Source organism: Nilaparvata lugens, chromosome 8, assembly GCF_014356525.2.
Source record: "Nilaparvata lugens isolate BPH chromosome 8, ASM1435652v1, whole genome shotgun sequence".
NCBI lineage: Eukaryota > Metazoa > Arthropoda > Insecta > Hemiptera > Delphacidae > Nilaparvata > Nilaparvata lugens.
Genome location: NC_052511.1, coordinates 33,217,221 through 33,245,210, shown reverse-complemented (window position 1 = coordinate 33,245,210; position 27,990 = coordinate 33,217,221). Strand labels below are relative to the sequence as shown.

The 27,990-nt window shown below is 33.8% G+C and overlaps 3 protein-coding genes across 7 annotated transcripts; 1 reads left to right on the top strand and 2 right to left on the bottom strand.

Annotated features, from left to right (window-relative positions):
- Window positions 1-1,846: 1,846 nt before the first annotated feature.
- LOC111060080 (casein kinase I) lies at window positions 1,847-13,695 on the bottom strand. Its single transcript, XM_039434572.1, has 10 exons — window positions 13,540-13,695; window positions 13,333-13,410; window positions 13,097-13,211; window positions 9,615-9,762; window positions 7,732-7,960; window positions 6,677-6,847; window positions 5,928-6,076; window positions 4,160-4,418; window positions 2,737-2,950; window positions 1,847-1,883 (listed from the first exon to the last, which is right to left on the bottom strand). The coding sequence occupies exons 2-10, from the start codon at window positions 13,406-13,408 to the stop codon at window positions 1,847-1,849; spliced, it is 1,398 nt and encodes a 465-aa protein (XP_039290506.1). The 5' UTR covers window positions 13,409-13,410; window positions 13,540-13,695.
- A 33-nt stretch (window positions 13,696-13,728) lies between these two features.
- Window positions 13,729-21,646, top strand: LOC111059814. Of its 4 annotated transcripts, XM_022347467.2 has the most exons (10): window positions 13,729-13,979; window positions 15,438-15,605; window positions 15,942-16,043; window positions 16,559-16,690; window positions 17,009-17,098; window positions 17,748-17,898; window positions 18,506-18,648; window positions 19,001-19,109; window positions 20,075-20,325; window positions 20,839-21,646. In XM_022347467.2, the coding sequence occupies exons 1-10, from the start codon at window positions 13,881-13,883 to the stop codon at window positions 21,019-21,021; spliced, it is 1,428 nt and encodes a 475-aa protein (XP_022203159.1). In that variant the 5' UTR covers window positions 13,729-13,880; the 3' UTR covers window positions 21,022-21,646. The 4 variants fall into 4 exon arrangements, with proteins under 4 accessions (XP_022203159.1, XP_022203219.1, XP_022203280.1 ...); XM_022347527.2 differs by lacking the exon at window positions 16,559-16,690; XM_022347588.2 differs by lacking the exon at window positions 15,438-15,605 and having other exon boundaries at window positions 13,730-13,979.
- Window positions 21,647-22,583: 937 nt separating this feature from the next.
- LOC111060173 (intraflagellar transport protein 27 homolog) lies at window positions 22,584-27,942 on the bottom strand. Of its 2 annotated transcripts, XM_039434568.1 has the most exons (5): window positions 27,742-27,898; window positions 27,179-27,258; window positions 25,381-25,465; window positions 25,103-25,350; window positions 22,584-23,726 (listed from the first exon to the last, which is right to left on the bottom strand). In XM_039434568.1, exons 1-5 carry the CDS (start codon window positions 27,779-27,781, stop codon window positions 23,637-23,639), a joined length of 543 nt encoding a protein of 180 aa, XP_039290502.1. In that variant the 5' UTR covers window positions 27,782-27,898; the 3' UTR covers window positions 22,584-23,636. The 2 variants fall into 2 exon arrangements, with proteins under 2 accessions (XP_039290502.1, XP_022203541.2); XM_022347849.2 differs by having other exon boundaries at window positions 22,588-23,726; window positions 25,103-25,465; window positions 27,742-27,942.
- Window positions 27,943-27,990: the final 48 nt, after the last annotated feature.

Here is a 27,990-nt window from a genome sequence, read left to right as displayed (position 1 = left end):
AATTGGACGATGTACTGAAGACTATCAAGACTCTGAAGTGGAAGTGGGCAGGTCACGTCGCTAGATTGGAGGATGGCAGGTGGACGAAGAGTCTAACTTTGTGGAAGCCCAGCTGGAGGAGAAGGAAAATTGGACGACAGCGATTCAGATGGGATGACGACATTGTGAAAGTGACTGGGGATAGGTGGGCAGTGTATGCAAAGGATAGAGATAGATGGAGGAACCTGGGAGAGGCCTATGTCCAATAGAGGACCTGGTTTCCACAAATAAAATGTTAAGAACATTTTTGCATTTTCTTTTTATTCAATCTTGTATACTAATAATGGAGTTTGGACTACTTGAAAAAAAGCTAGCTAATTCAGTAATGTTATTTAATATTTTCAATTTAGCAAGGATGTTCATTCTTTCTACATATTATTTTGTATTATTGTATAGTGTTGGGAACCAATAAAGGCTTTTATTATTATTATTATTATTATTATTATCCAATTGTGCGCAGCATGCTTACTCCTCTCCACTACTCCCTCCACGGTATAAACTGCGGAAGGAGATATCAGTTTCCCCTCTTTATGTTAAAAGTAATATCTCTCGGACTTTAGTTGACAGTTCGACAAACTGTCTTGTATCAAGATTCCAAACTATCGAAAAAAGCTCAATTTAAATAATAAATCCTCAGTCCCACATTAATAATCCTAGATAATTACTTCAGTTCCACAGTAACATAAATATATTTCTAGAACATCATTGATGTACTGGTAAAAGCGATTTTGTTCTAGATCTCAGTTGTCAGTAAAATGCAAAAGAATAGATCGTGGAATCCAGACAACCGGAGTAATACGCTTAATATAAAGCCTAAATTCTACACTATTGAATTCTTCAGTTTAACATACTGTAAATACTATTAAATTTTTAGAATAGACATACCATTGAATCCATGCTTAGTACAAAACCCCAATCATTCAGTGAATCAGTACTGTAAATATTATTCTAGTGATTACAATACTGTGATATATTACTCAAGTGATTTCAAAGTCAGCTCAAATAAGAGCAACATTGCGGTTTAGTAGGCCTACGCTCTCAGTAAGAACAACTTAACTTGATATTAAAAAAGAGTAGAGTTTTCATCTTTTGAGAAATGACACATCATTGTTAAAAAAGTTGGGAGGCTAAGTGAAACACTTATTGAATAAAGTTACCATAATTTCAAGTAGTGATCATGAACTACTGCTGGTTTACAATGTTCATCTTTTAAAATGTTTATATTGTTTTTGATGTGGTTGAATGTCAATGTTAATTTTCTTAAATAACTCAATATTATTCGTTACAAGTGGTAATTAAGTGGAATATTTCTAATTAATTTATTAATTCAGGCCATCTAAATTCAAAATTTATAGTTTTCATTTTTGTTTTGGACTAAAATTTTATCAAAATTGTACACGTGAAATTCTAACCTTATCTTGGGCTTTTTCACCTATAAATTTGGAAGAAAAATAGCCCAAGGACTATCTTATTATTTTATCTTTCAATGTTATTACATTAGTGTCATTTGCATTGTAAATAAATAAATAAATGAAATAACATGTGTTCCAGTTATCAAGTCTATTATGTGCAATAATATTCACATAATAATAGTCCTCTCATTGCAAAAATCAGCAATTTATTATAAATCACTTGCTTTTTTAAAATTAAGATATTAACAAATAAGGAAACTTGACTTCTTTACAGAGGTTTGATACTCCAACTCTAAAGCCTTGAATCAACTATGTTAATGGATAAAATCACAAAAAGCGACAACTAGTTTCCACAAGTTTATAGAAAAATGAAAATGTGAAATTGTTGAAAATACTCACCGTTTTTTACTATCCAAATGATGATTAATAGACCTGCAATGCATCAAAACCAATGTTCATTTTTCTCGCAAAACTGACACTTTTAATTTTTTTTATAATAAAACTGACATTTTTGAAAAGTTTTATAATACATCATCTTAAGAATTAAAATCAACGATTAATCTATCACTAAACCACCTAAACTTCCTTCCATTGCTGGCCTGTTAGAGCAAACAGTTGAACAATATCGAAAAAGCAAAACTATCTTTGACACTAGCTTCTAGCAGACTCGCTTTGCACTATACTTTCCACTATATTTAATCAAACTTATTCTTAAATTGAGGCAGGTAGTTCAATAATATTCAGGTACATTAGGACATTTGATACAACATAGGAAATCACTTGGATTCGATCTTCGAAGCATGTCATTTTTGTTTAGTTAAATTTGGTTAAAATTCCATGGGACCGTTCCAAACCACCAGTAGCTTGAAATGAGCTAAAAAGTTATTCCATTTACAAAATATGACTAGAAATAACTCCACTAATAGTTATGATCGATCATTTTTTTGTAAATGGAATAACTTAATTAAAAATTGATATATTCAGCACATTTTTCGTTTCATTATAGGCCTATTATGGAATATTTCAACAATATTATGAAGAATTCATCTTCGAAATTTCATGAATTCATCTTTTACCGAATTTGAAATTTTAAAATTAAAAAACTTTGGACGCTCATATCTCAAAAAGTAACGATCAGAAAAAAATTCTGATTTTTTTATGTTGATAGCTTAATAACACCACCAGTAATTTTTTTTAGCCTGTTGCACAGCCTTAAATATATTGTGTAATGATATTCACTAAAATGTCAGTATTCCTAGCATACGTTTCGCATTTAGCCACTCACTTTGTTTGCTTTGATAGCGCCGGCATCTGCGACAGATCGATGGTGTCGGCTAGACTGGGACTGGGTGGGCCGCGATGCAGCCTGATGGAGAGGCGGTGGTCCTGCGCCTGCGCACTGGACAGGGGGGGCGGGGCCGTAGGCGGGGCCTGAGCCCCACCCACCTGCTGCTGATTGGTCGCATCCATATTGCTGGCGGTCAGCGCTCGGCCGCGCGCTGCAAAGCAACGCTCACATTAGACTGGATCATTCTTAATTTCGGAAAAACCTTGTAATACATGATCGACAACAGAATATAACCATAAAGAAAAGATAGCACACGTGGATATCCCATGGTATAGGGCGTTTATGTTTCAATTTTCAATGTTAAATTAAGCCGATAAACCAAGTATTTCTTTTTCGTGGAGCTATGTGACGCTGGTAGTCTCACATACTGTGCCGTTCTTACACTGTCACCAGGCCAAAACAGTAACAATAGACAGTAGTCGACAGTAGTTCGCTTGAGTTAACAAAAATCGGCTTGAAATTTGGAACTTGAACGACCTATACCATGATACTTATGCTATCATCATTTCTCTATGATTCTACATTTCAAACAAAACTTGTAATACATGATCGACAACAGAATATAAAGAAAGACGTTATCAAGCAGTGTTCAATAAGCTTGCAAAATAAAGTCTCAATTTCATAATATCTTGCTACGTCGATATTTAATCGTCAAGACGTTTTGCACCTCACGTCAGTGAGGTTACACATTGGTGTCTTACGACACGTGACTTGAGGCATGTAACTTTTTTGATGAGATTCAATAAAACATGCATGCTTTTTGTCTGAATCCCAATTTACAGAAATAGATTTCAAACACAAACTCACATTATTTCTACCCTTGTTTCTCTCTTGATTGCATTTTTCCGGCTTCACGTGAATTACAGCTGTGGTTTAAGAAATAAATAAAATGAAAAGTTACAAATAAAAGTTACTTCAAATAGTCACAAGTAAACGTGAATCCTACAATTTGTTCCCCTCTGATGACACAACAATGTTCAACACACTTGTCCTGTTGTTAGTGGACACCCTAAATTAGTTGATTAGAATTAAAATGAATCTAAAGCCGTGTCCACACTGAACAAATGTTCGACATACATGTTTGTTGAAGAGCTCAGGGACAAACATTTTAAAAAGTTTAGACTATCATTGTTTGTAAAACAAAAATTACTGTTTTCCAAACATTTTCAGTGTTGAAAGCTGTAAACATAAAACCTGTTCTTCCCACTTACAAATATTTTGTTTGGTGACGCGTCCACACTGGCCACGGGCAAACATAATAAAATTTGTCTAAACTTTTTAAACAAACACGTTTGTCTAACATTTGTTTAGTGTGGACACAACTTTAGAAACACTGGAGTTGATCAGAATAAGTTAGTACCGGTGGTAGATCTGGTGGTGTTGTTGGGATTGGGCCTCCACACGTTTGGCGAGCCGATGAGCTCGGACGAGTTGCGGGTGGCGCGTCGCCCAGCAGTTCCGCCGCCGGCCGCCACCAGGGCGGGAGCGCCACCTGCCCCCCCAGCCACCTGACCGCCCTCTACCACATACATCTTCGGGTTGTTGCGTTGCTGCTGCTGTTGCTCATCCTGTTGCTGTTGTTGCTGCTGCTGGTCCTTGTCTCTATGCCTCGATCCGCCCTGAACATAAACATTCATTTCCACATTTCCACTCAGCATAAACATAGAATATACAATGAAGTGTCTCGAGTGTGAACACATTTCTCATTTAATTTAATTTACACAAGCTCAAAAATAAAATCAAACTCCCTGAACATCAACATAAACTACCTCTCATGAAGATAAATATGCAATGAAGTGCCTCAATTGTGAACACTTTTCTCATTTATTTAATTTACACAAACACAAAACATGCAAGTGTTTGGTAAATTATGGAGAAAGTAGGAGGCTGTCAACAAACATTAGTTTCATATAAACCCCTTTTTTTAATTTAAATTCATATATAAATTTGAAGCATAATGTCACAATGAATACTAAACAAACGAGTGTCTCGGTTGGCACAAAGTGTTTAGGTGCCACGTGATCACTTTCAGAGCCTACATGATGTAGCGACTGTTTTTAGGCAGCTGGAACCGACTATACAATGAAAAAAGTAGCTACTTTGGAATCTAAGACTAGGGGCACACCAATTAGTCAAGACAAGACAAGACATGATTAGACACGTTTAGTCACAATACTTCACATTGTTGCTCATAACGCAACTCACACTGATTAGTCATTGCAATTAGACATGTCTTCATAAACAACTATGTAAAGTATTGTGACTGAACGTGTCTGATCATGTCTTGCCTTGACTAACTGGTCTGCGCCTAGCCTTATTGTAACACCATTAAGTGGGGTCCACGTTATAATGGCAGTGGATAAAGATAGAAAAATAGCGATGCCGATTCTCTGCATTAATTAATTATATTTCTTAACTGGCAAAAACATAATTGGCATCGTTGTGGACCTAGAAAAGGATAGTACCACCGGCTTTGTCGCATGATAGACAAGGATAGCAAAACCAAAGTCGATCAAATACTGTCATTATAACGTGGACCTCACTATAGGGCGACCTATAGGAGCCTGATAAATAATTTAGAAAACATTTTTACTAGATATTGATAATGGTGTAGCAAACAAAACTAGTCTTCTTTTTCTTCTTTCTTTAGCACTACAGCCCTATGTGGACCTTGGCTTCCACGACAATTCCTTATAACGATAAGTTATATTATTTATATATATATATTGGTTATTCCAATAACCAAGTGGTTTAGTCAATATCTAGTCGTTTTCAATTAATCTTTAAAAAAGTGCATGTCCGGAAGTGTACGATTACCAATAATGGCTGATATATTAATTATGTCTGATTAATTATATATCTAATATATGATTATATTATTACTGTAAGATTAATATTCTTGCTTAGAAACATATTAAACTACAAATATTATTACTATTAATATAACGAACATTTGCTGGACTGTACACATTTCTAGCGATACACTAGTTTATTCAAGTGATTGAATCATTACAAACAACTTGAAAGAGACTGTACAAAAATACGGTGTTGCAGTGCTAAAGACCCACAGAGTGTTACAAGCATTACAAGAAATACAGTATAGAAGTGAGTAAACAACATATACTTACAAACTTGAGCATATTCCAGTCAAAAACGTAGTCATAGGTGAAGCCTTGCCTGACGAATATGCCCCTGAAAAGGTGCCTCAGGTACGAGTAGTCGGGTTTCTCGTCAAACCCTAACATCCTACAGTAATTGATATACACCGAAAATTCCACTGCAAATCAAAATCGAGATATTAGCAACAGCTATTTTGATTTTAGCCATTGTAAAATAACTTTCACAGGTTTCAAACAAGATACAATTTTCTCAATAATATCACTGATACTTTGAAAACTTGAAGTTTAGCATAACAAATAACTACCTAAGAACTGATGTTCTTGTTATGTACTCTATCGAAATTCACAGTTATTGCAATACATAATTCAACAGTGAGTTGGAAAATCCAACTAGAAAGTCCTATTGGTTGAAGCATGTTAATAATTCAGAATAGGAGCTTCAAAAATGTTTGGTTAATTCAAAGAGAACATTTGGTCTTAACAACAGTACTTATCATTAGTACCTTATTTCTAGATTATTAATAACTATAAGCTAAGTTTAGTAGGCTTATTTGTAAAAATAGAACATGGGCATTCAAATCTCGATCTTTTACCAACAATATAGAATGCGAACATTATATTTTTGAATATTGGATCAGAACTGATGGAGAGTAGTCAGTGGATCTTGACTTTGAAAAATGAATATAAGTTTTCTTTTCTATAACGAAAATCCTATGGAACCTGAAATTTCAAAATGTAGGCCTAATTAGATAACTGACCTGGATGACCCTTGCACAGTTCATCGACCGGGGTGGACATTTTCTTTTCGCTGATTCGTTCGTACTTCTGGCGCTTGGTGGCAGCCTTCAGTCCCTGCCAGGGCAATGACCCGCGGTTGAAGTACATTAGCACGTATCCCAACGATTCAAGATCATCTCTTCTACTTTGTTCTGAAAATATATAAACATATTCCATATTAATATAAATTAATGTTTCAATCAATTCAATGAGAGATTAACACATAAATCATAATGAATAAAATAAAATTCAATAACTATCAAGTTCAATTTGGTAAATCTTCAGTTAGTTGACGAAATTGAATCATTTCACAAGCACTTTTAAAGGTGGAAGTTATTTCACTCATAATGACTACTGACATTTTCATTCTGCTGTTGATCATTTATTCTTCACCTTCACTACTTTATCAGAATATTTTTTGTGAACAGCTTCACTACTTTATAGATGTCAAAGAATGTATATCAGAATATTTTTTTTTTTAATATAAATATTCTTATTTTAGTAAGTTGCATAAAATTCGGGGAGAAAGATTAACACCAAGCCTGCTGTTCTCTCCCTATGATTATATAATTTGTGTTAGTAGCAATGAATAAAAAAAACATTATTATAACATATATGCAGATAAATTATTAATAGACAGATCACTTATTCTTTGTAATTAGAACGTTCTGCAAAACAAGTACATATTCACAATCAGTATGCCATAACATTTTTATCGTTGTTCATCAAGAAGGTATGAACCGTTCTTGAAAATTCTAATATTTAAAGGATAAAACATATTTCAACACAAACATATTATATCTCTTCAACTTAGTAAATAATTTTATATTGAAACAAGAAGATTATGTTACAACCACAATAAAAATGTAAAAGCGTGTATGATTAAAATTTCGATACAACAAAAAGTGTACAATGCGCAAGCAATTTAGTTATTCGCGGAAATACGTAATTCAATCAATATAACTCTCAAATGAAAATTCGAGGATCGAGCCATACGAGAAGAATTTCCATAAAAAACTTCAACATTATTACTTACCTATACCAAGATGTGTATTTATACTGGCATATCTGGCAGTGCCGGTTAGGTTCTTATTTTCACGATAGTCGATGTGGAAACGCGTCCTAGGATCCATGTATTTCTTCGCCAAACCGAAGTCTATTATGTACACAATGTTACCCTTCTTGCCAAGACCCATCAAGAAGTTATCCGGTTTTATGTCTCGATGTATAAAGCTTCGAGTGTGTATATAATCTACTCTAGTAATCTGCAACACACAAAAAATACAGTGTCAGTAAAATGTCAACATTCATAACATACGAAATCAATTATTATTCTGATGATGATAATAATAATCGTGAAGAGATAACATAAAAACAACTGCAGGAAAATTTTAGTAAATAAGCATAGTTAATTTATATTATATCATTGACTTTCTGGTGATACTCTCATTTATCAAGAAGTAAAAAATCATTAATATAAAGATCTGGTGTGGCGCACTCACACAACTTTCCATGCCGTTATGAAAATTGATCACCTGACGCTAGTGTTCACGCGCAATTCAAGTCTACTATTCAAAGATGAGCCAGCTGGTGACAGGACAATAACGCTGGAGACACACGATGTCTGCTATCTCTTCATAGTGAATGATTTAATAGAATCAACAATAATTTGCAATTGAATAATCACATTTTCTCGAATTTCGAGCTTATTTTCAATTTTGAGTGAAAATGTTACAGAACATTAATTGTAGAGATTTTCATGCTCAATCTTTCCCACTTGAAATGTTTTGTTTAAATTGTATCTGAAACCTGATAGTTGGGAAAATCAAACTTTGCATAGATGGGGCGAAGCTCCTGAAATTTTTCAGATATGGGACTTGTGGCAGTTTCGCGAGAAAATCGCGAAAAACCATGTTTTTGACAACATTTTCGCCATTTTAGACGCCATCTTGAATAAATTGCATTTGATCGAAATTGTTCGTGTCGGATCCTTATATTCTAAGGACCTTAAGTTCCAAATTTCAAGTCATTCCGTTAATTGGGAGATGAGATATCGTGTACACAGACACACATACACACACATGCAGACCAATACCCAAAAACCACTTTTTTGGACTCAGGGGACCTTGAAATTTATAGAAATTTAGAAATTGGGGTACCTTAATTTTTTTCGAAAAGCAATACTTTCCTTACCTATGGTAGGTAATGAGGCAAGGAAAGTAAAAGGTGATTCACTCACTTTAAATGGCAATAATGTTGAAAGATATTGTGAATAAACCTTTTTAAAAAGGGTACATGAATTTTTAATTTATTTATTAATTTAGATCAATTTTCAAAAACGATACAGTATTTTTATGGAGTCGCATAATCTAGAAAGGAAAGTTGTCTGTATTGCGGTTTATTTGAGGAGGAGTACTGTAGAGTCTTAACTGTTAGGATTCCTTGAATGAAGCACTCAATCTTACTTGTACTGACTCAACACTGTTTAGACAAGAACAAAACTAATTTGTTAAAAAAGTTGAAAGAATTACAAACTATTGTTTTATGCAATGCTGATGGGAGCATAATTTCATAGGATCAGATACTCTTTAACCTTCTGGCAAAAAATGATCGGTTATACATCAGAAAACTTGTGATATAACTTATTAAAGTAATGTTCGAAACAAGTTTGATAATACTCTGATACCTATTCCGCGAATAACAATATTGTAAGTTGAATATTACTAAAATGAAGAATAAATACAAAATTAAAACTGTTTCTACCCGTAGTTACATATTTTACTATCTTAATCACAGTATGACCTTTTTTGTATCTGATATCAATACTAAAAATACGTTTCAAGTTTGTGCAGTTGCAGAGTAATATGATATGAAACTCTAGTAAGTGAATAAATTAGATTGATGAGATTGAATACTCACAAGTTGGTCAGCTAATAGAAGAACAGTCTTCAGTGAGAAACGCCTAGAACAGAAGTTGAAGAGATCTTCGAGCGATGGACAAAAATAGAATGTAGGTACTAATACAGTATAATTTAAAGATAAAATGCATGCATTAGTCATAGAAAAACTAGATAACTCAAAATTGAAAGACTCATACAAGGAAGAGAATACATTTTAGCATCTCAGTTTATCATCTTGTAAAAAGTATTCAAGTAACAATGATGTAACAGATAAAATCAGTGAGTTTGAAGTGTCAAACCAGAGAAAACGCAGACTGTACAATGCATTTGCATCAGTGGAAGCCTGAGTCGACCTCGAATGTACATGCCGCTTCAAAACGCATCGAAAAATTTCTAGACTGGTTGAGTGATGGAGTAAATAATATAAACAGCGACCGAAGATTGATGGACGAGAATGCATAAACACATATTAAAAAAGCTGAAGGCACACAGCAACCAGTTACATATCATATAACCGATCTTGAAATAGGTAACCACTAGTAAACAAAGCTCTTTTATAAACTGATAAAACATTTATATACGTTGAAATTCTCTATCAAAGTTCAGAATATTTATGAAACAAATCTTAGGAAGATTAAAAGGTAATATTGATTTTTTGAAACACGTATTAAATTCGAGCAAGATTCACATAAAAAACAATCAGTTCATCAAATAAATGCGTATTTGTACGCTGAGGCGACATTGGCGTATAGATGCATCAAAGAAAATAATTAGGCTGTAGTCCTAGTTACATTCCTTCATTGACATTGATGTAATCAGTCGTAAATTAGACAAGGGATTTAATATTTGAGTTACGAGGATAATCCGAACAGTTTCCGACCTGAATTGTTACACATTTCATGTCCAGTGCCGCGTGCGCTATTGGCGGTTTTCATCCTCACCGATTCCTCGATGACATAACAGTACACGACAGGACAGTAAGCTCTCGACTCAGATTGACTGATCAATCAAATTGACTGATTGACATATTTACAATCAGCCAATCGGAGTCGAGAGCTTCCAGTTCTGTCATGTCATGCAGTCGAGGAATCGGTAGGTGAGGAAACGGCAATTACCATACGAAAAATGTAATAAATACAAACTCTCTTGGTGCATATCATCTGAGTTTTGAACCAATTGATTACTTTAGGTGATACTTGAATAGAAATGACAACTACAATTGAAAAATTAGGGTACTGTTGACGGGTATCGGCTCAAAAAAAGCAAATATTTAATCGATAATTTTTATAAACCAAAATAGGAATATACTATGCATTATAAATTATCAATCTAAAGGCAAAAATCGAGGAAACCCGATCAAATTTGCCAAAAAGAACAAAATTTTGTTTCTCACACTGCCTCATGCCTTGCCAATTATCATTTATGTAACTTTTTTCGTCCTCAGCATTTCAAATTATTAACCACAAATAATATGGATCGGAATTTTACGAGATCCTTCCCGAATAATAAACAAATAATAATACAAATCAACGCAGTTATTATTTCTTTTTGGTATCCACATGACATAAGGTTCTAAGTTGTGTGTGGTTATTGGAATGAAATGAATTCGAGGCTGAATATTAACTGTTTCCTGAACGCCAACCTAATCAGCCAATCGGAGAGTTTCCAGCCCCGTCTACTCGTTTAAAAAGCCCTTCGAATGGCTTGGTCCTAACTGTAAGTTGAAACTAGTATTCCTAGTTATCGACAACGTCATCACGAAAATATATTTGGGAAATAGCTAGGCAATTCTCAGTTTATGTTTACAGTACTATATAACTAAAACTGAGCCACACAATAATGATGGAAAAAATCATACTTGTAAGTATATTAATGTGCAATTCCTTAGAGATGTTTTTGACACCCTGGACCATGCTACTCTTTTGGCCAAGCTCGCTTCCTACGGAATTGGTGACAGCCCTCTGATGCTTCTCCGTTCCAACCTGCAAGGACGTGAGCAGATAGTGCTAGCGAATGGAGTGAGGTCTCAAGTCAGATCAGTGAGCTGTGGGGTCCACCAGGGCTCTGTACTGGGGCCTCTCTTGTTTCTCATCATGATTAATGATGTTGCCCTTTTCAGAGACAGGACTGTGGTGTGTTATGCTGATGTCACCTCAATGCTGGATATCAGTGGTGACATGACTGACCTGGGCAGAAAGATGTGTGCTTCTGAGAGGGCTGTTGCGGACTGGTTTCGGGCAAATCTCTTCCTTCTCAATGGCGAGAAGACCCAAAGAATTGTGTTTGGCCTCAGGAATGGACTTCACTCTGGACCGTAAGCTTTCCTGTGGCGGGCACATTCAGGTAGTCTTTGGCAGGTTGAGCAGGGTGCTGTTTTTGCTCAGGAGCCTGAGAAGATGTGTACCAGAGGCCCATCTCCGCATGTGCTACTTTGCCTTCTTTCAAAGTGTGATGGCATATGGCATCACCTTGGGGTGGTGCCTCTGAGGTAAAAGATGTACTGCTGGTGCAGAAGAAGGCCATCCGGATTCTTTGTGGGGCAGAATTTTTAGCGCATTGTATGCCTCTTTTTGTGAGTGAAAAGATTCTCACTGTATTCAATTTTTACATTCACAGGTCAGCTATTAAGGCATTCCACAGTGTCCATACTTTGCCTACCAGGGGTGATGTGCATGTTCATGGCACCAGAGGCAGGCTGAGACTGGATCTGTCATATTTTAGATTGGGGAAGACCCAGAGCAGCCACATCTACCAGCCAGCAAGAATTTTGAACAAGCTGCCAGTTTCAGCCAGGACTCTGCCAGAGACAATCTTGAAGAGGAGACTGAGGGATTTCCTTCAGGAGAGCCTTTTTTATTCTCTGAGGGAGTTTTATGATTGTGATCCGCAGACTGTAAGTAGATACTTTCTGCATTTGTCTTGCTGCTTCTTCTGCTTGCTGCTTTTTGTGTTTTGACGTGTATTTTTGTTCTTGACTTGTCTTATGACAGTTTTTTATGTTCTTGACTTGTTCACTTGTGGCCATACCTATGACCACGCCATGAAACTCATTATTATTATCATTAGAGGCGTTTCGAGAAACGTTTAGATTTTAGAAGCATTCGATTTTTATGTTGTAAGATCGTTATGGCGACATATGAATATAGAAGTGTTAACTATTATATTGCTTTTACTATTCATATCTAATAAATCATCGAACCAAATGAATTTATAGGTTATGTGCTCTAACCATGAAGGCTCTCCTCTAATGGACTCTAACCACGTGTCTCAAGACGCCTGCTTATAGCCGCGCGTCAAGAGACACTTCTAAGGAATTGCACCTCAAGTTTCAGAATTATACGTTAAGCTAAGTTATTTAATGTATTTTATTATCACATTCAGCGTAACTTTAATAGAAACATCATAATTTTATTACGGTACCGGTATGTATTAAAAGAATTTTTCAATGTGACATTTTGTCAAGAAGTAATGAAAATAATACTGCACATTGGGTCAGTCCACTCACCTGCTCCTTGCATACTCTTGTAAAATCGTGATTCTATGTGCAACTGAGGATGTCTTGTCTTTAGACATTCTAACTTGATTGCTACTTCTTCACCTGTAGAAATGTTGGTTCCTGAAAAATACAAAGAAAGTTGAAAATTCTCATAAATCACACATCCAACCAGTGGCTGAGCCAAGAATAGGCTAGAAAATACGGACACAGTAAACCATGAGATAATAGACATTCAACTTACCTAAGTAAATATCTCCAAAAGATCCACTTCCTATTTTACGTCCTAGTCGGTATCTGTTCCCTACCCTGAGCTCCATTTCTGTAAAAATACCACGAAATATTAGACAATAGAAACATAAGCACCTTACTTTGTGTCAGCCATGTTTAAAAATTAATGGGAAACGCGAAACAACAGATAGTAAAGTTCAAATGCAAATTTATTCATTACCTGGTGCCCGAGATCTAATTGACTTTGATTGAGTGATAACCCGATTTTGTAGTAATGCTATGTATTCATCAAGAAAACATTAAACAAAGCTTATTTTCAAAATTTATTGAAAACTTCATAGTTCATTTTTCTTTCTCACGGTGACACAACACAGGTGATTCTAGAACTAGTTGCTGAACCGACCACTGCGCGCTGATAGCGCTTCCTACTTCATAAAATTTATAAACAAGAAAGAACACGAGTGCGAGTTTTAAATGTTATTGATCTGAAAAAGCGGGGTTATAACTATTAAAAAAAGAGAGATAATTCTTTTTAGATATTGTTTTCAATTCATCCAAGATATGGAACTTTTAAATAAAAAATCCAGTCAAATTTACGTACACATTGTGATGGATATAGGTTATCCAATGAGTGTTGATAACCTTCAAAATATCTTGAATGTAAGTACAGCATAATATATAAAATGTAATATCTTTTTTTTAATAAATTTGCTCTGCAAAAATAAAGTTTTATAGGTTATTGTCTATTTTATAAAATGCTTCTAAACAATCAACAAATTCCAATGAAATCATGTAAACTTTTCAAGTAAAAACTACAGTATTCTGTTTACGGTATTGTTGAACATAATTTTTGTTCTGGACTTAAAATAAGCTACGAATAACAATATTTAATAAATTTATTTTTTTTTTTTGAAAAAGTATTTTGTTTTTCATAAAGTTTAATAGGTACCAATCAAGACCCCTTTCTTATAACATCATGATGAAAATGCGTGTGCACGCAAGTTAAGTTTTAACTTTATAATAATAATAATAAGTGACATGTCTGGTAATGTTTTATAATGTTTAGGTTTCCTATAAGATAAATGTGTAGCGTTTAATATAAATAACGTTGATAATTTTTTGAAGATCTGTAAAATAAAAAGCAAATTAAAGACTTTAGGCTGGGACTAAAGCAGAACATTTACTATCCGACTTCTTGAATGGGGTTGTTTCGTGGAGTGTTGGATGTCTAGCCGAATGTGTTAGATCAACTGAAGGTCCAACACTTCCGACATCCCAAGATCAGCCGCCTAGTCATGGTCGGAAACGTGAGTGGGGATGTTGAACTTTCTCGTGGACAACCATCAGTCGGAGCGTGAGAGGTAGAGATCCGAGCGGTGTGGTCTAACTACACGGGTCCAAAATTGTTGGACTACCAGTCGTCGGATAGTGAATGGTCCCCTTTCAGATACATTACAGCTCTGAATTATACATTAGGACAACAATGGTATTTGTGTGTAAAGCTTGCTGGGACACCAGTTGGTTGCCTGGCTAGCTACCTGAGGGCCGGTTGCACAAAAGGAGGTTAAAATTTAACCGTAATTAATTTAACGAGAACCAATCAGAGAAGGCCTTTTAGAAAAGACGGCTTCTATGATTGGTTCTCGTAAAATTAATTACGATTAAAATTTAATCAGCACTGAGTATGATAACTTGATAACAAAAGTATAGTGTCCAGTGTCTCGGCTATATTTCCCCTAGTGTGTTATGAACGCAAAAATAACTATTACACCACGCATTGGGGCGGAGACTTTGTATCTTGCTGGTGTCCTTATATAATAGGTTAAGTTCCTTAGTTCCTATTGCATCAGTTTCTTTATGACCATCAAGTTGTGGTGTCTCGCACGGGTCGCCAGCAAGGCCACCTCTGGGATACCACTGGTCTGATGTGCTAGTTTCTTTTAGGCTACTCAGGGACAACAAAGATGTGTTCTAATGTGTAAGCACCTCAGCTCGTGGTGTCCCAATGTTATACGTGCCATAGTCTACATATTATGTCTGGTACATCCTCTATTCACGGAAATGTATAGCCTAGTTGTTATTTAAAAATTGGAAATAATTTTTCTTCTTTACAACTAGGCTTTGAAGAATGCTCTAGCAGTGGGATATAGCATAAAAAACAGTGGAGAAGCAGTTTTCAATTTTGGATTTTCTTCGATGAATGACATTTATCAAAGCATTGCACCGTTTGAAGAAAAGCGAAATTTCGCTACAACATGGAGCATTTTGAAGGAGTTACAAAATATGGTATATTCTTCAAATTACTTCTCATTTACATACAAATTGAATTTATATTTTGATTTTTGATTAGACTATATATCATATTTTCCAGTTGGCCGCTTTTTTATTGGAAAATAGCATTTCTTTAAAAAATTCTAAAATAATTTTAAATTTGGAGAAATTCGGGTATTATATTCCTGAACGTTATAGCCAGAAATACATTGTTTTGTTTTTACACAGAAAACTAGTACTTATCGATTATGTGATTATATACAGTGCTTTCCAATGTGTCCTTTCCATGATCAGTAGATGAGAATAAGTACTATGCCTATACCTATTAATGTAAAATTTTGTCCTCATCAGGTTAGATCGAACATTCAAATTACTATGGAGGAGTATGAAGACATGATCCATTTGGCTTTAAAATCTGCAGTTGAAGAGTACAGCTCAAAACAGAAAATGGGAGTGAGTAATGCAATAATAATAATAATTTTATGATGAGCATTGTGCCTTAAGATCGATACTTTGGAGTGAAAAACGTTTTTGAAAAATTGTGTAAATATAGGTTAGGTACTATAGATATACATGTAAATATAGGTAGTGTATAAACAACATCTAGTACGGTAGCTAATATGTAAACACAATACATGGTTCTTGAAATGTATGCATTCAGGGCTAATTATTTTTATTTATAAAATAGCATTATAGTACCCTGTTTAGAAATTAATATAGAATAATCGATGTTAAAAACATCGTAATTAGTAGTATTAATTTGTGTTTTTAATCTATTATTTTATATTAATTTCCAAAAAAGGTTCTATAATCCTATTTTATAAACAATAGATGTTATTATATACGAGTATTGCCAATAAAAATGCATAGATCGTAATTAAATTTCTAATTTATAAACAATAGATGTTATTATATACGAGTATTGCCAATAAAAATGCATAGATCGTAATTAAATTTCTATTTTACAGTCAAGAGGAAGAATTGATAAAAAGTCGTTTGTTGAGATACTTATTATAACGAGAAAGTACGCCCACAATTTCAATTTGTGCATTAACAGAATCTCGGAGAATTTGAAAGGCAATCAATTGAAGAGAATACAGGTGAACTGATCGTACAATTTATCGAATTATAATTTCTCATGTTCATGAGTTTTAAAACTAAATTATAAAAACTATTTCTTCCTGCATTTACTATTTTAAGTTTTACCTTGGAAAAAGTGATAGAACTCTACGCTTTCCCAAGAAGTGAAATCTTTATTCGATCATTATAATTTATTCTTATTACACAACTGCAAATTGATGAACTTATGATATCAATAATTATTATAGAATTCATGAAATTCAATTTAAAGAAGAAAGGACATATTCAAATATGTTCAAACAGAAAATATTTTTCAAATTTAATTAATTCAATTCCAGATCCTGAAATTGATTGATAATGATTCAGAAATGGAAGGAGAAGGAGAAGTTACTGAAAATGAGAAATCATCTCTTGTCAATAATGTAACGGTATGTTAAAAATAGATACACTAATTTAGCATTTGAAATAGAGTAGGCCTAGGCTATTTCATGATAGTGAATTATTGATGTACCCTATAGAGATAGAGATTAGATGCACAAAAAAACCTGAAAGCTATGACTAGTAACTGAATTTTGTGTACTCTTACAACTGAAAGTTAATGCTCTAGCTCTAGAAGCTTCAAGTACTCAACAAATAAAATAAACATGGATAGTTTTGAGAACTCTTAATAATTCAGGAAAACTTTGTTGAAGTTCTGACACTGTGTTACTTGTAAATATTTGAAAAAAACACTTACTTTTGTTGGAGTATTGAGGAATGCATTTCACTCCTGAAGCTCCTCTTCAGTGAAATGCATTCCTCAATACTCCAACAAAAGTAAGTGTTTTTTCAAATATTTACAAGTAACACAGTGTCAGAACTTCAACAAAGTTATTATATAGTGTTTCGTCATGGAAAGCAACTTCAATTCAGGAAAATGTTTAACGTTTTCATGCTAAAAAAAATCAACTAAGTTATGGTAATTATTAACTTTTTTGTTAAATTTTTTGAATGAGTTTGATGCTTAAATATTCAATACAATATCTACTATATAGATATTAATGGACAGTCAACAATTTTGTTCATTTTATATTCAAGGTAAAACTGGATAGTGAAATAGATGACCACATCAAGAGATGCATTTTTGATTCATACAGCAGCTTGGGAGAAATGACTCTCTATATGCCCAACAAAACTATATACTGTGAGCTAAAATTCTACAACCTGAGTTCTAAAACTTGTAAATTCGGTGAGTTCTGAAGAATACGGTGAATTGTTATGATTTATTTATACAATATGACAATTTCCACTGAGTCTAACAAAACATAGTGGTACAGAACAAAATAGCACTGTACATGAATTATGATATTAATGTAAAACTAAAATTATGTTAGATGAACACAGTAAAGATTGATGTAGATTACTCCAAAAACAAGATAGAAAGATAGACATAGAAAAATAAGAAGAGGAAAAGTCATGATTTGATTTGATAATTAATAGAAGAGTAAAATTCACATGCATTCTTTGAAGAATTTAGTGTTGTTAACTCTTAGCTCTGTGTATAATATGAGTAGTAGAGTGTATTGAGAACTTCCTGAATTTGTCATGTAATATTATGTGGTATTGGTGTGTATGAATTTTAATCTACTGTGTGCAAATATGAAACATATAATAAAACTTGGAATTTATTTTGTATATTAATTGAGGGAATATTGTCATAGCAGGATTTTTCATCGAAGGAAAACTATTCATAAAGCACATGCAAAAATGAAATTCTACGATTATCATCTCTAAAACATTCGATAAAACTTTCTATCGAATGAAAAAGTTTCATTCCAAATATCCTACTGTTACAGATCTAAACAAAGTCCAAGAAATGGAAGTGATTCACAGAATAGCTGCTGATGGACTCTGTGAATCACATACTTTTGGTGATCCGATTAGAGTCACATCTTCCAGCAACATGGACAATTGGATGCAGCAGGCTGTCAACAGTCAGGTACACATTTATCATCATCATCCAAAAACCAAATTTTTCATAAATTTTAGTACAAAGTACAAGATCCTAAATTCATTATATGAGTAATTTATTATCAGCTCACGTTGGTGTAGGTGTAGACATCATAAGACTGACAGATGAGCCATTTTTAAAAATGTATCTAACTTATAAAGAATTATTTATCGATTCATCAAATTCAATTGGTAACATAAATATTTATCATTAGATTCCTCAATAGGTATCAATCCACTTTATATATTTTATTTTTAATTATTTTTGTTTTCCTAAACAATTATTTAGTAAGCAATTTTAAAACTCACACAAAATCATATTTATCTTTATATTTCCCCAGACCTTCGAAGCTCTGTGTCTACATCTCAATGAAAACGATGAATATCTGATTGTAAGACTGAAAAATGCAGTTTCTCTCTCTACATTTGACTACTTTGCACTCAGACCAGGTAATTTGGCAGTCGAAACAGGTTTTCTGAGCAGGTTCTATTTTGGTGATATTTATATTTTCAACAAGCTTACACTTTTGCTTGTCTGGAATTATCATTTATTTTATTGTCAAATATGCTTTTACTGTCAATGAATATAAATTATGTAATTATGATATGTATAATGATTATTCAATGACTTATCGATTCCCTCAATCAATTCTGTGTTTATTATTTGATTTTTTAATATTAGTGGGACGGTTTGGAAATATTGCATTCTCTGATTTGTGACTGAAGTTCTGCGATATTATTTATCTGTTTTTTCTCAAATTGTTTTTGTATTTTTTTGAAAACAAATATTTTCTTTGGGATTATTTGCAATAATTGTACAAATAATAAGAAAGCATCATTTTTGATAGTGTATCTTCACGGAAAAGTGAAACTTTATTACATAAAAACATGGAATATTGACATTTTGATAGAAATTAATAATTATTGAGGTATAATATTTTATATCAACTTAACCACACTCTCATCCATCTGTAACAATTGATAAATGAGTGAACATTATTGTTAATTTGAAAAGGGGAGAATAAAACTATTCAGTAAATTAAAATACTTATTATTAAATGAAAAATTATTTATTGACCACAGGTACAATAATTGTAATCATAATTGACTTCACATGCCGTTTTTGGTGAGATATAGTAACATTTATCCAGAAACACTAGAGTATTGTCTATAAATATCACGAGTTAATTAAAAAGTTGTGTTTCATTATTACTTGATGACTTTGTTGCTGACATATATATTGTGTAATACTTTATTTCTGGTGTAAAATATTGAATACTGAATACGTAATTATGCAATCGTACTTGTATTGTTGGAAATGGAAAAATAATCCATTTTTTGAACGAATTAATGTGTATTAAAATTAGTAATCTTTAATGAAAGAATAAATGTAAATTTATATTTATTTGGGGCAGGAACTGATTGCATGCTGATGAAGTCGGTTTGCAGCGGTGAAATGGTGGTGCCGGAGCCCCTCAACAGAGTGAGTCTGTGCGCAGGCGTGGCTGAAGAGAGGAGCATCCACGAATATGCGGAAGTGGCTGTTGCGCTGAGACATGTGACTAGAGCTGAGGAGTATCTTCCCAACCACTTCCTCTCCGGTCTATTGCCCAGTTTGCTCAGTCAACCAGTTGCTTCTGCCAAACATGGATCAGCTCTCATCAAGGTAGTCTATTTATAGTTTTCTAGCAACGTTTTACTTTATTTATTGTGGTGGAGCTATATATTATCTATTATAGATAAAACTACTTGAAATTGACACAACCACTAGTTTTTCTAGTGAACATTTTTCCAAGAGCTTTTTTTAGTTGATTCTGTTAGCATAACTAAAGCCCTGCTTTCCAATTTCCATAAATACAATGATACAGGTGTAATGTGACAGATTTGGCTACAGATATTCTGTTAATGCAAATAGAATTTGTTTTGAATTAATGATAAATAATAACAGTTTTATTGAATAATGAATAAGAGCTGTTTCATAATAATGTATTGCATTATCAAACTTGGAGAGTATTATAATTTTATTTGTCACTTTTATTCAATAGATAACATTCTTGAAAGGGCTAGTTGCCTGTTGCTTATCTTGTTCTCAATTTTCATGATAATGGAAAAATCGAGAATTTCTGTTCAGTATTATTGTAATGGAATAAAACAATAACTATAATATTTGTCATGTTAGAGGAACCAGTACAACAAACTGGAGATCCAGGTGAAGAAGACGTCATTCCATCAAGTGGAGTGTGAATCTCCAAGAACCATTTCTCAGGACGAGAATGGTGTACCAACTCCCAAAAAGCGAATGCTCCTACCATTGAATGATCATCCGGCTTTGCTCAATCCTGATGTTCACGAAGTAGACTGAATCTTTCGCAATTCAACTACTGCTATACATTTATTTACCAAATGAGTGATTTGTGTACCTCATGAAAATTATTTGAATAATGGGCGTTGTGAACTTTATCATTACCGATATTATATAATTTCAGAGTTATGTATAGTTCAAATTTTACAAAAAATGTAATTAGAATATCGGATTACTGGTCGCACTGATCAATGTTATTATATTTATAATTATTACGTTATTAGCTTTGGTTGAACAAATATATTCAGAAATTGAATGACTCACCTTAAATATCAGCGATAAAGTTTACAATTTATCTGTAATCAAGTCCTGTGCAATTATATTTTATAGAATAATCTTGTATAATTTAGATTGTTTCAACATGATAATTATCTACACCTACACAACAACAATTGTTTGAAAGTGGAAAAGCGTCGCAGTTCTTTTACATCTACCGCAATTCTTACGTTAAAAATTGAGAAAACACACTCTTTACAAAACACTGTACTATCTATCTGTAATCAGAACTGTATCTGTCATGTTGTGCAATTGTGTAATTAAGAAAATCTTGACATAATTCAAGCTCACTGAAAATTTGTTTGTGAACAAAGTGTAATAAAAATAAAAGCTATTTCTTTTAAAATCATATTTATTTGCAATTTAACAATAACTCTACAAAAGAAAACTTCAAAAATGTTATATCCTTTTTGGAGACCCGACATTTGAGTTCGTTAGACATTCTTTTGCGAACCGTATGAACACATCCTCAATTCCTTGATTTTCTTTCTGTAACAGAAATAGTTTGATAAATTATCCAATATTATTTTGTTAGGAATTCATGAATATTGATCATTTTTCTACTCATCTAAAACTTGGTCTCATCTCTCATCACCATCTTATCAATTGTTCAACAAGCACACGCCTAGTACAACCTACATATAAATCTAGATTTAAATACTTTTGCAACCTCTTTTGTACAATTACTATTGATTCAGTTATTAATTTGTTGATTCATAAAAATCTGGAGAATATTCTGAAAATAATTTTAAAAAACAAATACAGTAATCTTCTGTATCAATTGAAAAAATCATCAAACAAATAACTGAAGACGACAACGTAGTAAATACTATAATTTTTTTTATTATTGTTAATCGCAATCACAGATAACCAGATCAATCGCATTGAACAGATAACCACAATTCATCTGCTGTTCCTTATCATGAATAATATTCTACCAAGAATTGAAATATATTCCAGTATAAGCTCAAAAGAGTAAAAACATAGTGGATCGGCTAATGTAGCTTCAAATTTGAGAATGAATAATGCATGTATTTGAATAGTCGGGTCTAAACACACCATTCCTTTAAGTGTACCATAAGTCAAAAGTCAAAGTCAAAATACTTTATTGCAGCAGCTAATTGAGAACATCAATTGCATTACAAATGTCAATGGTAGATTGAATCATAATTATTACAAGCAGGAAGTCATTACAATAAATTATAAACATAAAAATAGAATTTGTTTGAATTAATGATAAATAATAACAGTTTTATTGAATAATGAATAAGAGCTGTTTCATAATAATGTATTGCATTATCAAACTTGGAGAGTATTATAATTTTATTTGTCACTTTTATTCAATAGATAACATTCTTGAAAGGGCTAGTTGCCTGTTGCTTATCTTGTTCTCAATTTTCATGATAATGGAAAAATCGAGAATTTCTGTTCAGTATTATTGTAATGGAATAAAACAATAACTATAATATTTGTCATGTTAGAGGAACCAGTACAACAAACTGGAGATCCAGGTGAAGAAGACGTCATTCCATCAAGTGGAGTGTGAATCTCCAAGAACCATTTCTCAGGACGAGAATGGTGTACCAACTCCCAAAAAGCGAATGCTCCTACCATTGAATGATCATCCGGCTTTGCTCAATCCTGATGTTCACGAAGTAGACTGAATCTTTCGCAATTCAACTACTGCTATACATTTATTTACCAAATGAGTGATTTGTGTACCTCATGAAAATTATTTGAATAATGGGCGTTGTGAACTTTATCATTACCGATATTATATAATTTCAGAGTTATGTATAGTTCAAATTTTACAAAAAATGTAATTAGAATATCGGATTACTGGTCGCACTGATCAATGTTATTATATTTATAATTATTACGTTATTAGCTTTGGTTGAACAAATATATTCAGAAATTGAATGACTCACCTTAAATATCAGCGATAAAGTTTACAATTTATCTGTAATCAAGTCCTGTGCAATTATATTTTATAGTATAATCTTGTATAATTTAGATTGTTTCAACATGATAATTATCTACACCTACACAACAACAATTGTTTGAAAGTGGAAAAGCATCGCAGTTCTTTTACATCTACCGCAATTCTTACGTTAAAAATTGAGAAAACACACTCTTTACAAAACACTGTACTATCTATCTGTAATCAGAACTGTATCTGTCATGTTGTGCAATTGTGTAATTAAGAAAATCTTGACATAATTCAAGCTCACTGAAAATTTGTTTGTGAACAAAGTGTAATAAAAATAAAAGCTATTTCTTTTAAAATCATATTTATTTGCAATTTAACAATAACTCTACAAAAGAAAACTTCAAAAATTTTATATCCTTTTTGGAGACCCGACATTTGAGTTCGTTAGACATTCTTTTGCGAACCGTATGAACACATCCTCAATTCCTTGATTTTCTTTCTGTAACAGAAATAGTTTGATAAATTATCCAATATTATTTTGTTAGGAATTCATGAATATTGATCATTTTTCTACTCATCTAAAACTTGGTCTCATCTCTCATCACCATCTTATCAATTGTTCAACAAGCACACGCCTAGTACAACCTACATATAAATCTAGATTTAAATACTTTTGCAACCTCTTTTGTACAATTACTATTGATTCAGTTATTAATTTGTTGATTCATAAAAATCTGGAGAATATTCTGAAAATAATTTTAAAAAACAAATACAGTAATCTTCTGTATCAATTGAAAAAATCATCAAACAAATAACTGAAGACGACAACGTAGTAAATACTATAATTTTTTAATTATTGTTAATCGCAATCACAGCTTACATTGAACAGATAACCACAATTCATCTGCTGTACCTTATCATGAATAATATTCTACCAAGAATTGAAATATATTCCAGTATAAGCTCAAAAGAGTAAAAACATAGTGGATCGGCTAATGTAGCTTCAAATTTGAGAATGAATAATGCATGTATTTGAATAGTCGGGTCTAAACACACCATTCCTTTAAGTGTACCATAATTTAAATACATGCATGATTTTCAACACTCTCAAGCTTGAAGCTACCTTCACCGCTCCACTATGTTTTCACCCATTCTCATTATTAACACTTAGGGCCGGTTTCCGAGCTCAGCATTTAGCTAAGTTCTAGACTTTAAACAGCTGGAGTCAGAAAATTGGCTTTCCGAAACCGGGCGTAATCGTAGTTTTCTTTAAATTGCACACGTTTTCCCTTGACGAAATGAAACATTCCTAAATGATTCAAAATAGCTCTAACTTTACACCATTCTCTCTATATTTTATTTTGTATTCAATTTTCTAGTTTTTCGAAATTTAATTTAAACGTACCGTAGACTACGACTACGCCCCGCTTCGGTACGGTAGGCCAATTTTCTGACTAGCTATTTAAAGTCTAGAACTTGGCTGAATCCTGAGCTCGGAAACCGGCCCTTAATCTACTCATCTCTCATTATCATCCGTCTCATTACCCACGCACAAGCCTAAAGCTCATGTGGGCATCACCCTCAACAAAAAACTGCAATTTGTGTTTATATTTTTTAGTAATGAATAAAAATTTATTTGAACTTTTTTGGAAATAAACTACTAAGCTGGATTGGCACTCAACAGTGACAGTGAAAATATAATTCCCACGATAGGATTGTCCCACGATAATCCCACTCAGCCCGGCTGAGTAAGTATGAATACTATTACAACTCATGGGAATTATATGTTCACTGTCGCTGTTGTGTGCGAAACCAACTTTTAGATGAATATTATGCTGATTTTGTGATTCAGGTTTAAATTGCAATTTTCCTTACCGCTGACGTTTCAAAGTACTGAAAATCATACTTGTCGGCCATTTTGCGACCTATTTCCTCGGTAACGAATCTGCGAGCAGTGAGATCAATCTTATTGGCTATCAAAGCCTGAGCCAAGGGCCGGTGACTGCTGCTGGACGCCCATTGGCTACTCAAAGCCGTGTCCAGCCAATCAGGCACCGACTCGAACGATTCCTGCTGGGTGACGTCATAGACAATAGCCAATAGGGACGACTCAGTCCAGCACTTGGGCAATGCCTCTCGGAAGTAGTCTGAGCCTGATGAGTCGAAAATCAGAAATTCAACTGCATGGTCAGTCGAAGGAATTATAATTTGTTTCTGATGAACGTCCACTGATATTGTCTGCAATCGATTGAAATTATTCTTATTATGCGGTCGTATAGTTTTTGTGTATACACTTTCTGACTCACTATTTGTATTATTAGGTCTATGTAATATGAGAGATGTAAGATTCGAGAACCGTAACCGAAGGTTACTCGTGTTTACCTCTTACCAGATTGGTGTTCAAGGATAAATTAAATGGAATAATTGAAAAGATGTTGCATCTCAATATAAGGAAGAAATAAATACAGATTATCCATGAGACCATTGAAAATAAATTGATATTATGAGTAGATTAATTTTTCAATGAAATAAAAGCACAATATATATAATGTTGTTTTTTCTACTTTGGTTCCATTAATTACACAAAACTAGAGTGCTGTTGGCATCGCATAAAAAAAAGTATAAGTTCTCTCTGATTGTAGTTTGAGTGTGGGGTAGTGTGATGACATTGAATGCGCATATATGCAAGTGCACGCTTGGTTATGCATGACCAAGCCAAGCGCGTGCAGATGAGCAACGAAATGTGGAAGAGCAGTACGAACACTCACACTGAAAGCGTGTACTTTCTGGCTGCGTTCAGTGTGAGCAGCTTCATGCTTACTCCTTATCTCCTTCCATCATTAACCAGTTAACCAGCTTCCTGGATGGACCGAAGTTAGTCATCGTTCGTAGATTATAGAAATATTTTGAACACAACTTGACACAAACATTAATGTTTTTAAAGCTAAACAACAGATCGAGATGTTCGGTCGGATTCTGTATCACTCAGCTCAAATCAAATTAAATTAAAGTCTTGTCGGCCTCAACGTATTCAGCCACAGAGTAAAATGGCACCCCACGCAGCCAGGCTCTAATCCTTGCACCAAAACTTCTGACATCCAGATCCCTCACCATGTCTGGCAGCGCGTTGAAGATCTTCTGTGGCAGTACACGGAAACTGGCTCTTTTATTGTTCAATCTGCAGAAGTGTACATCAATTTCAGCTTTTCCTCTTGTATTATAAGAATGCTTATCGGCTCGTCTTGTCATTGAGTGATAATGACTATGTGTAGCAAGGAGACCGTATAGATACCCAGTCTGGTGAAGATAGGCCGACAGTGATCAAGGTATCCTGCTGAGTCTAATGCTGCAGGTCACAAGGTGTTTCAGTGGCACTTTCCAGATCTTCATCTTATCTTCGGCTCATGCATGATCTGACGTGCACTTGCATATACACGCATTCAATGTGAGCACACCCTAAGTATAAGTAGAAAAATTGAGAAAAAGGAATAATCCTTCAAAATTTCTGATGAATACAATTGATTAATTCATCATTTTGGAAAGATGAGTGAAGTCTGAAACATAAAATAGAAGTTTTTGACTATTGTAAAGGTGCGTACAGACTTTCGCTCTGCTCCGCAACCGAACGTCACTCCAGCAGAGCGATTGATGATCGACCGGGGAGCAACAGTGTTTCGACCGGGGAGCGCGAGAATATCTAACATCTTCCGTAACGTTCATGATGGGTGCGTGGGTGGAGCGACTGTGGTTCGATGGAGGAACGAGGGCGGAGCGTGCTCGGTGCGGGTTGGAAGCGCGGATATGTGTACGCAGCTTAAGAATTAACTGATATTTTCCCAGTCGAAATTTATGAATGATTATGTCTTCGACAAATTTGAGGTGCTTTCATCGATAGAGTGAGGCAAGTGCCAGAGTGTGGTTGGAAATTTATATTTTATTATAATAACTTACCATATTGTAGTTTTTAGGAAAATTGGTGCCATCAGAAACAAACATTTGTGTTAGAGCAGTTTTTCCAACGGCCGAATCTCCTAAAATTCAAGATTTCATGAGTAAATTCCCATTGCAGAAATAAAAATGATGAGCATGAATTTGAAATAGTTATTTGTACAACTAGTGCGCAAAGTGACAGATTGCTGCACCGAAAGAAATGTTTACGCACGAGCCTTAAGCGAGGGCGGAATGGTTTCTTGAGTGCAGCAGAGAAACTTTGTGCACGTATTTCAGAGTAAGTAATAAGAAGTATATTACTTCTGTAAGTAAAATAGTAATTGAACGGTGTGATAAAATTCGTATTACAGTGAGCTAAGCTGCGTTTACACCAAAGTTTTCCGTTCTTATAGATTCTATTGCATTAAATATAACTTACCAAACACATGAGGTTAAGTTCGGTTCAATCTAATAGAATCTATAAGAACGGAAACTAAACGCTTTGTTGACAACTTTGGTGTAAACGCACCTTAACTTGATAAAACAAATTTGACTACATACGGTAAGTAAAAATCCCGACTTACCTAGAATAACTATTTTAGTTCTGTGGATATTTAGAGGCATGTCCTGTACAGCTCAAATAATCAACGACTAATATAAAAGTAATAAAGCAACATGTCTTATAAGATTTATTACTTTTTTATTCAAGTAAAATGAATGACTTGAAAATGTCAGTGGTGATTGTTGACGGTCTTTTGTATTTTGTTGCCATGGTAACTAAGTACATGTTTACCAACCTAGGAAAAAACATTGAAATAAAGATTATAAAATTA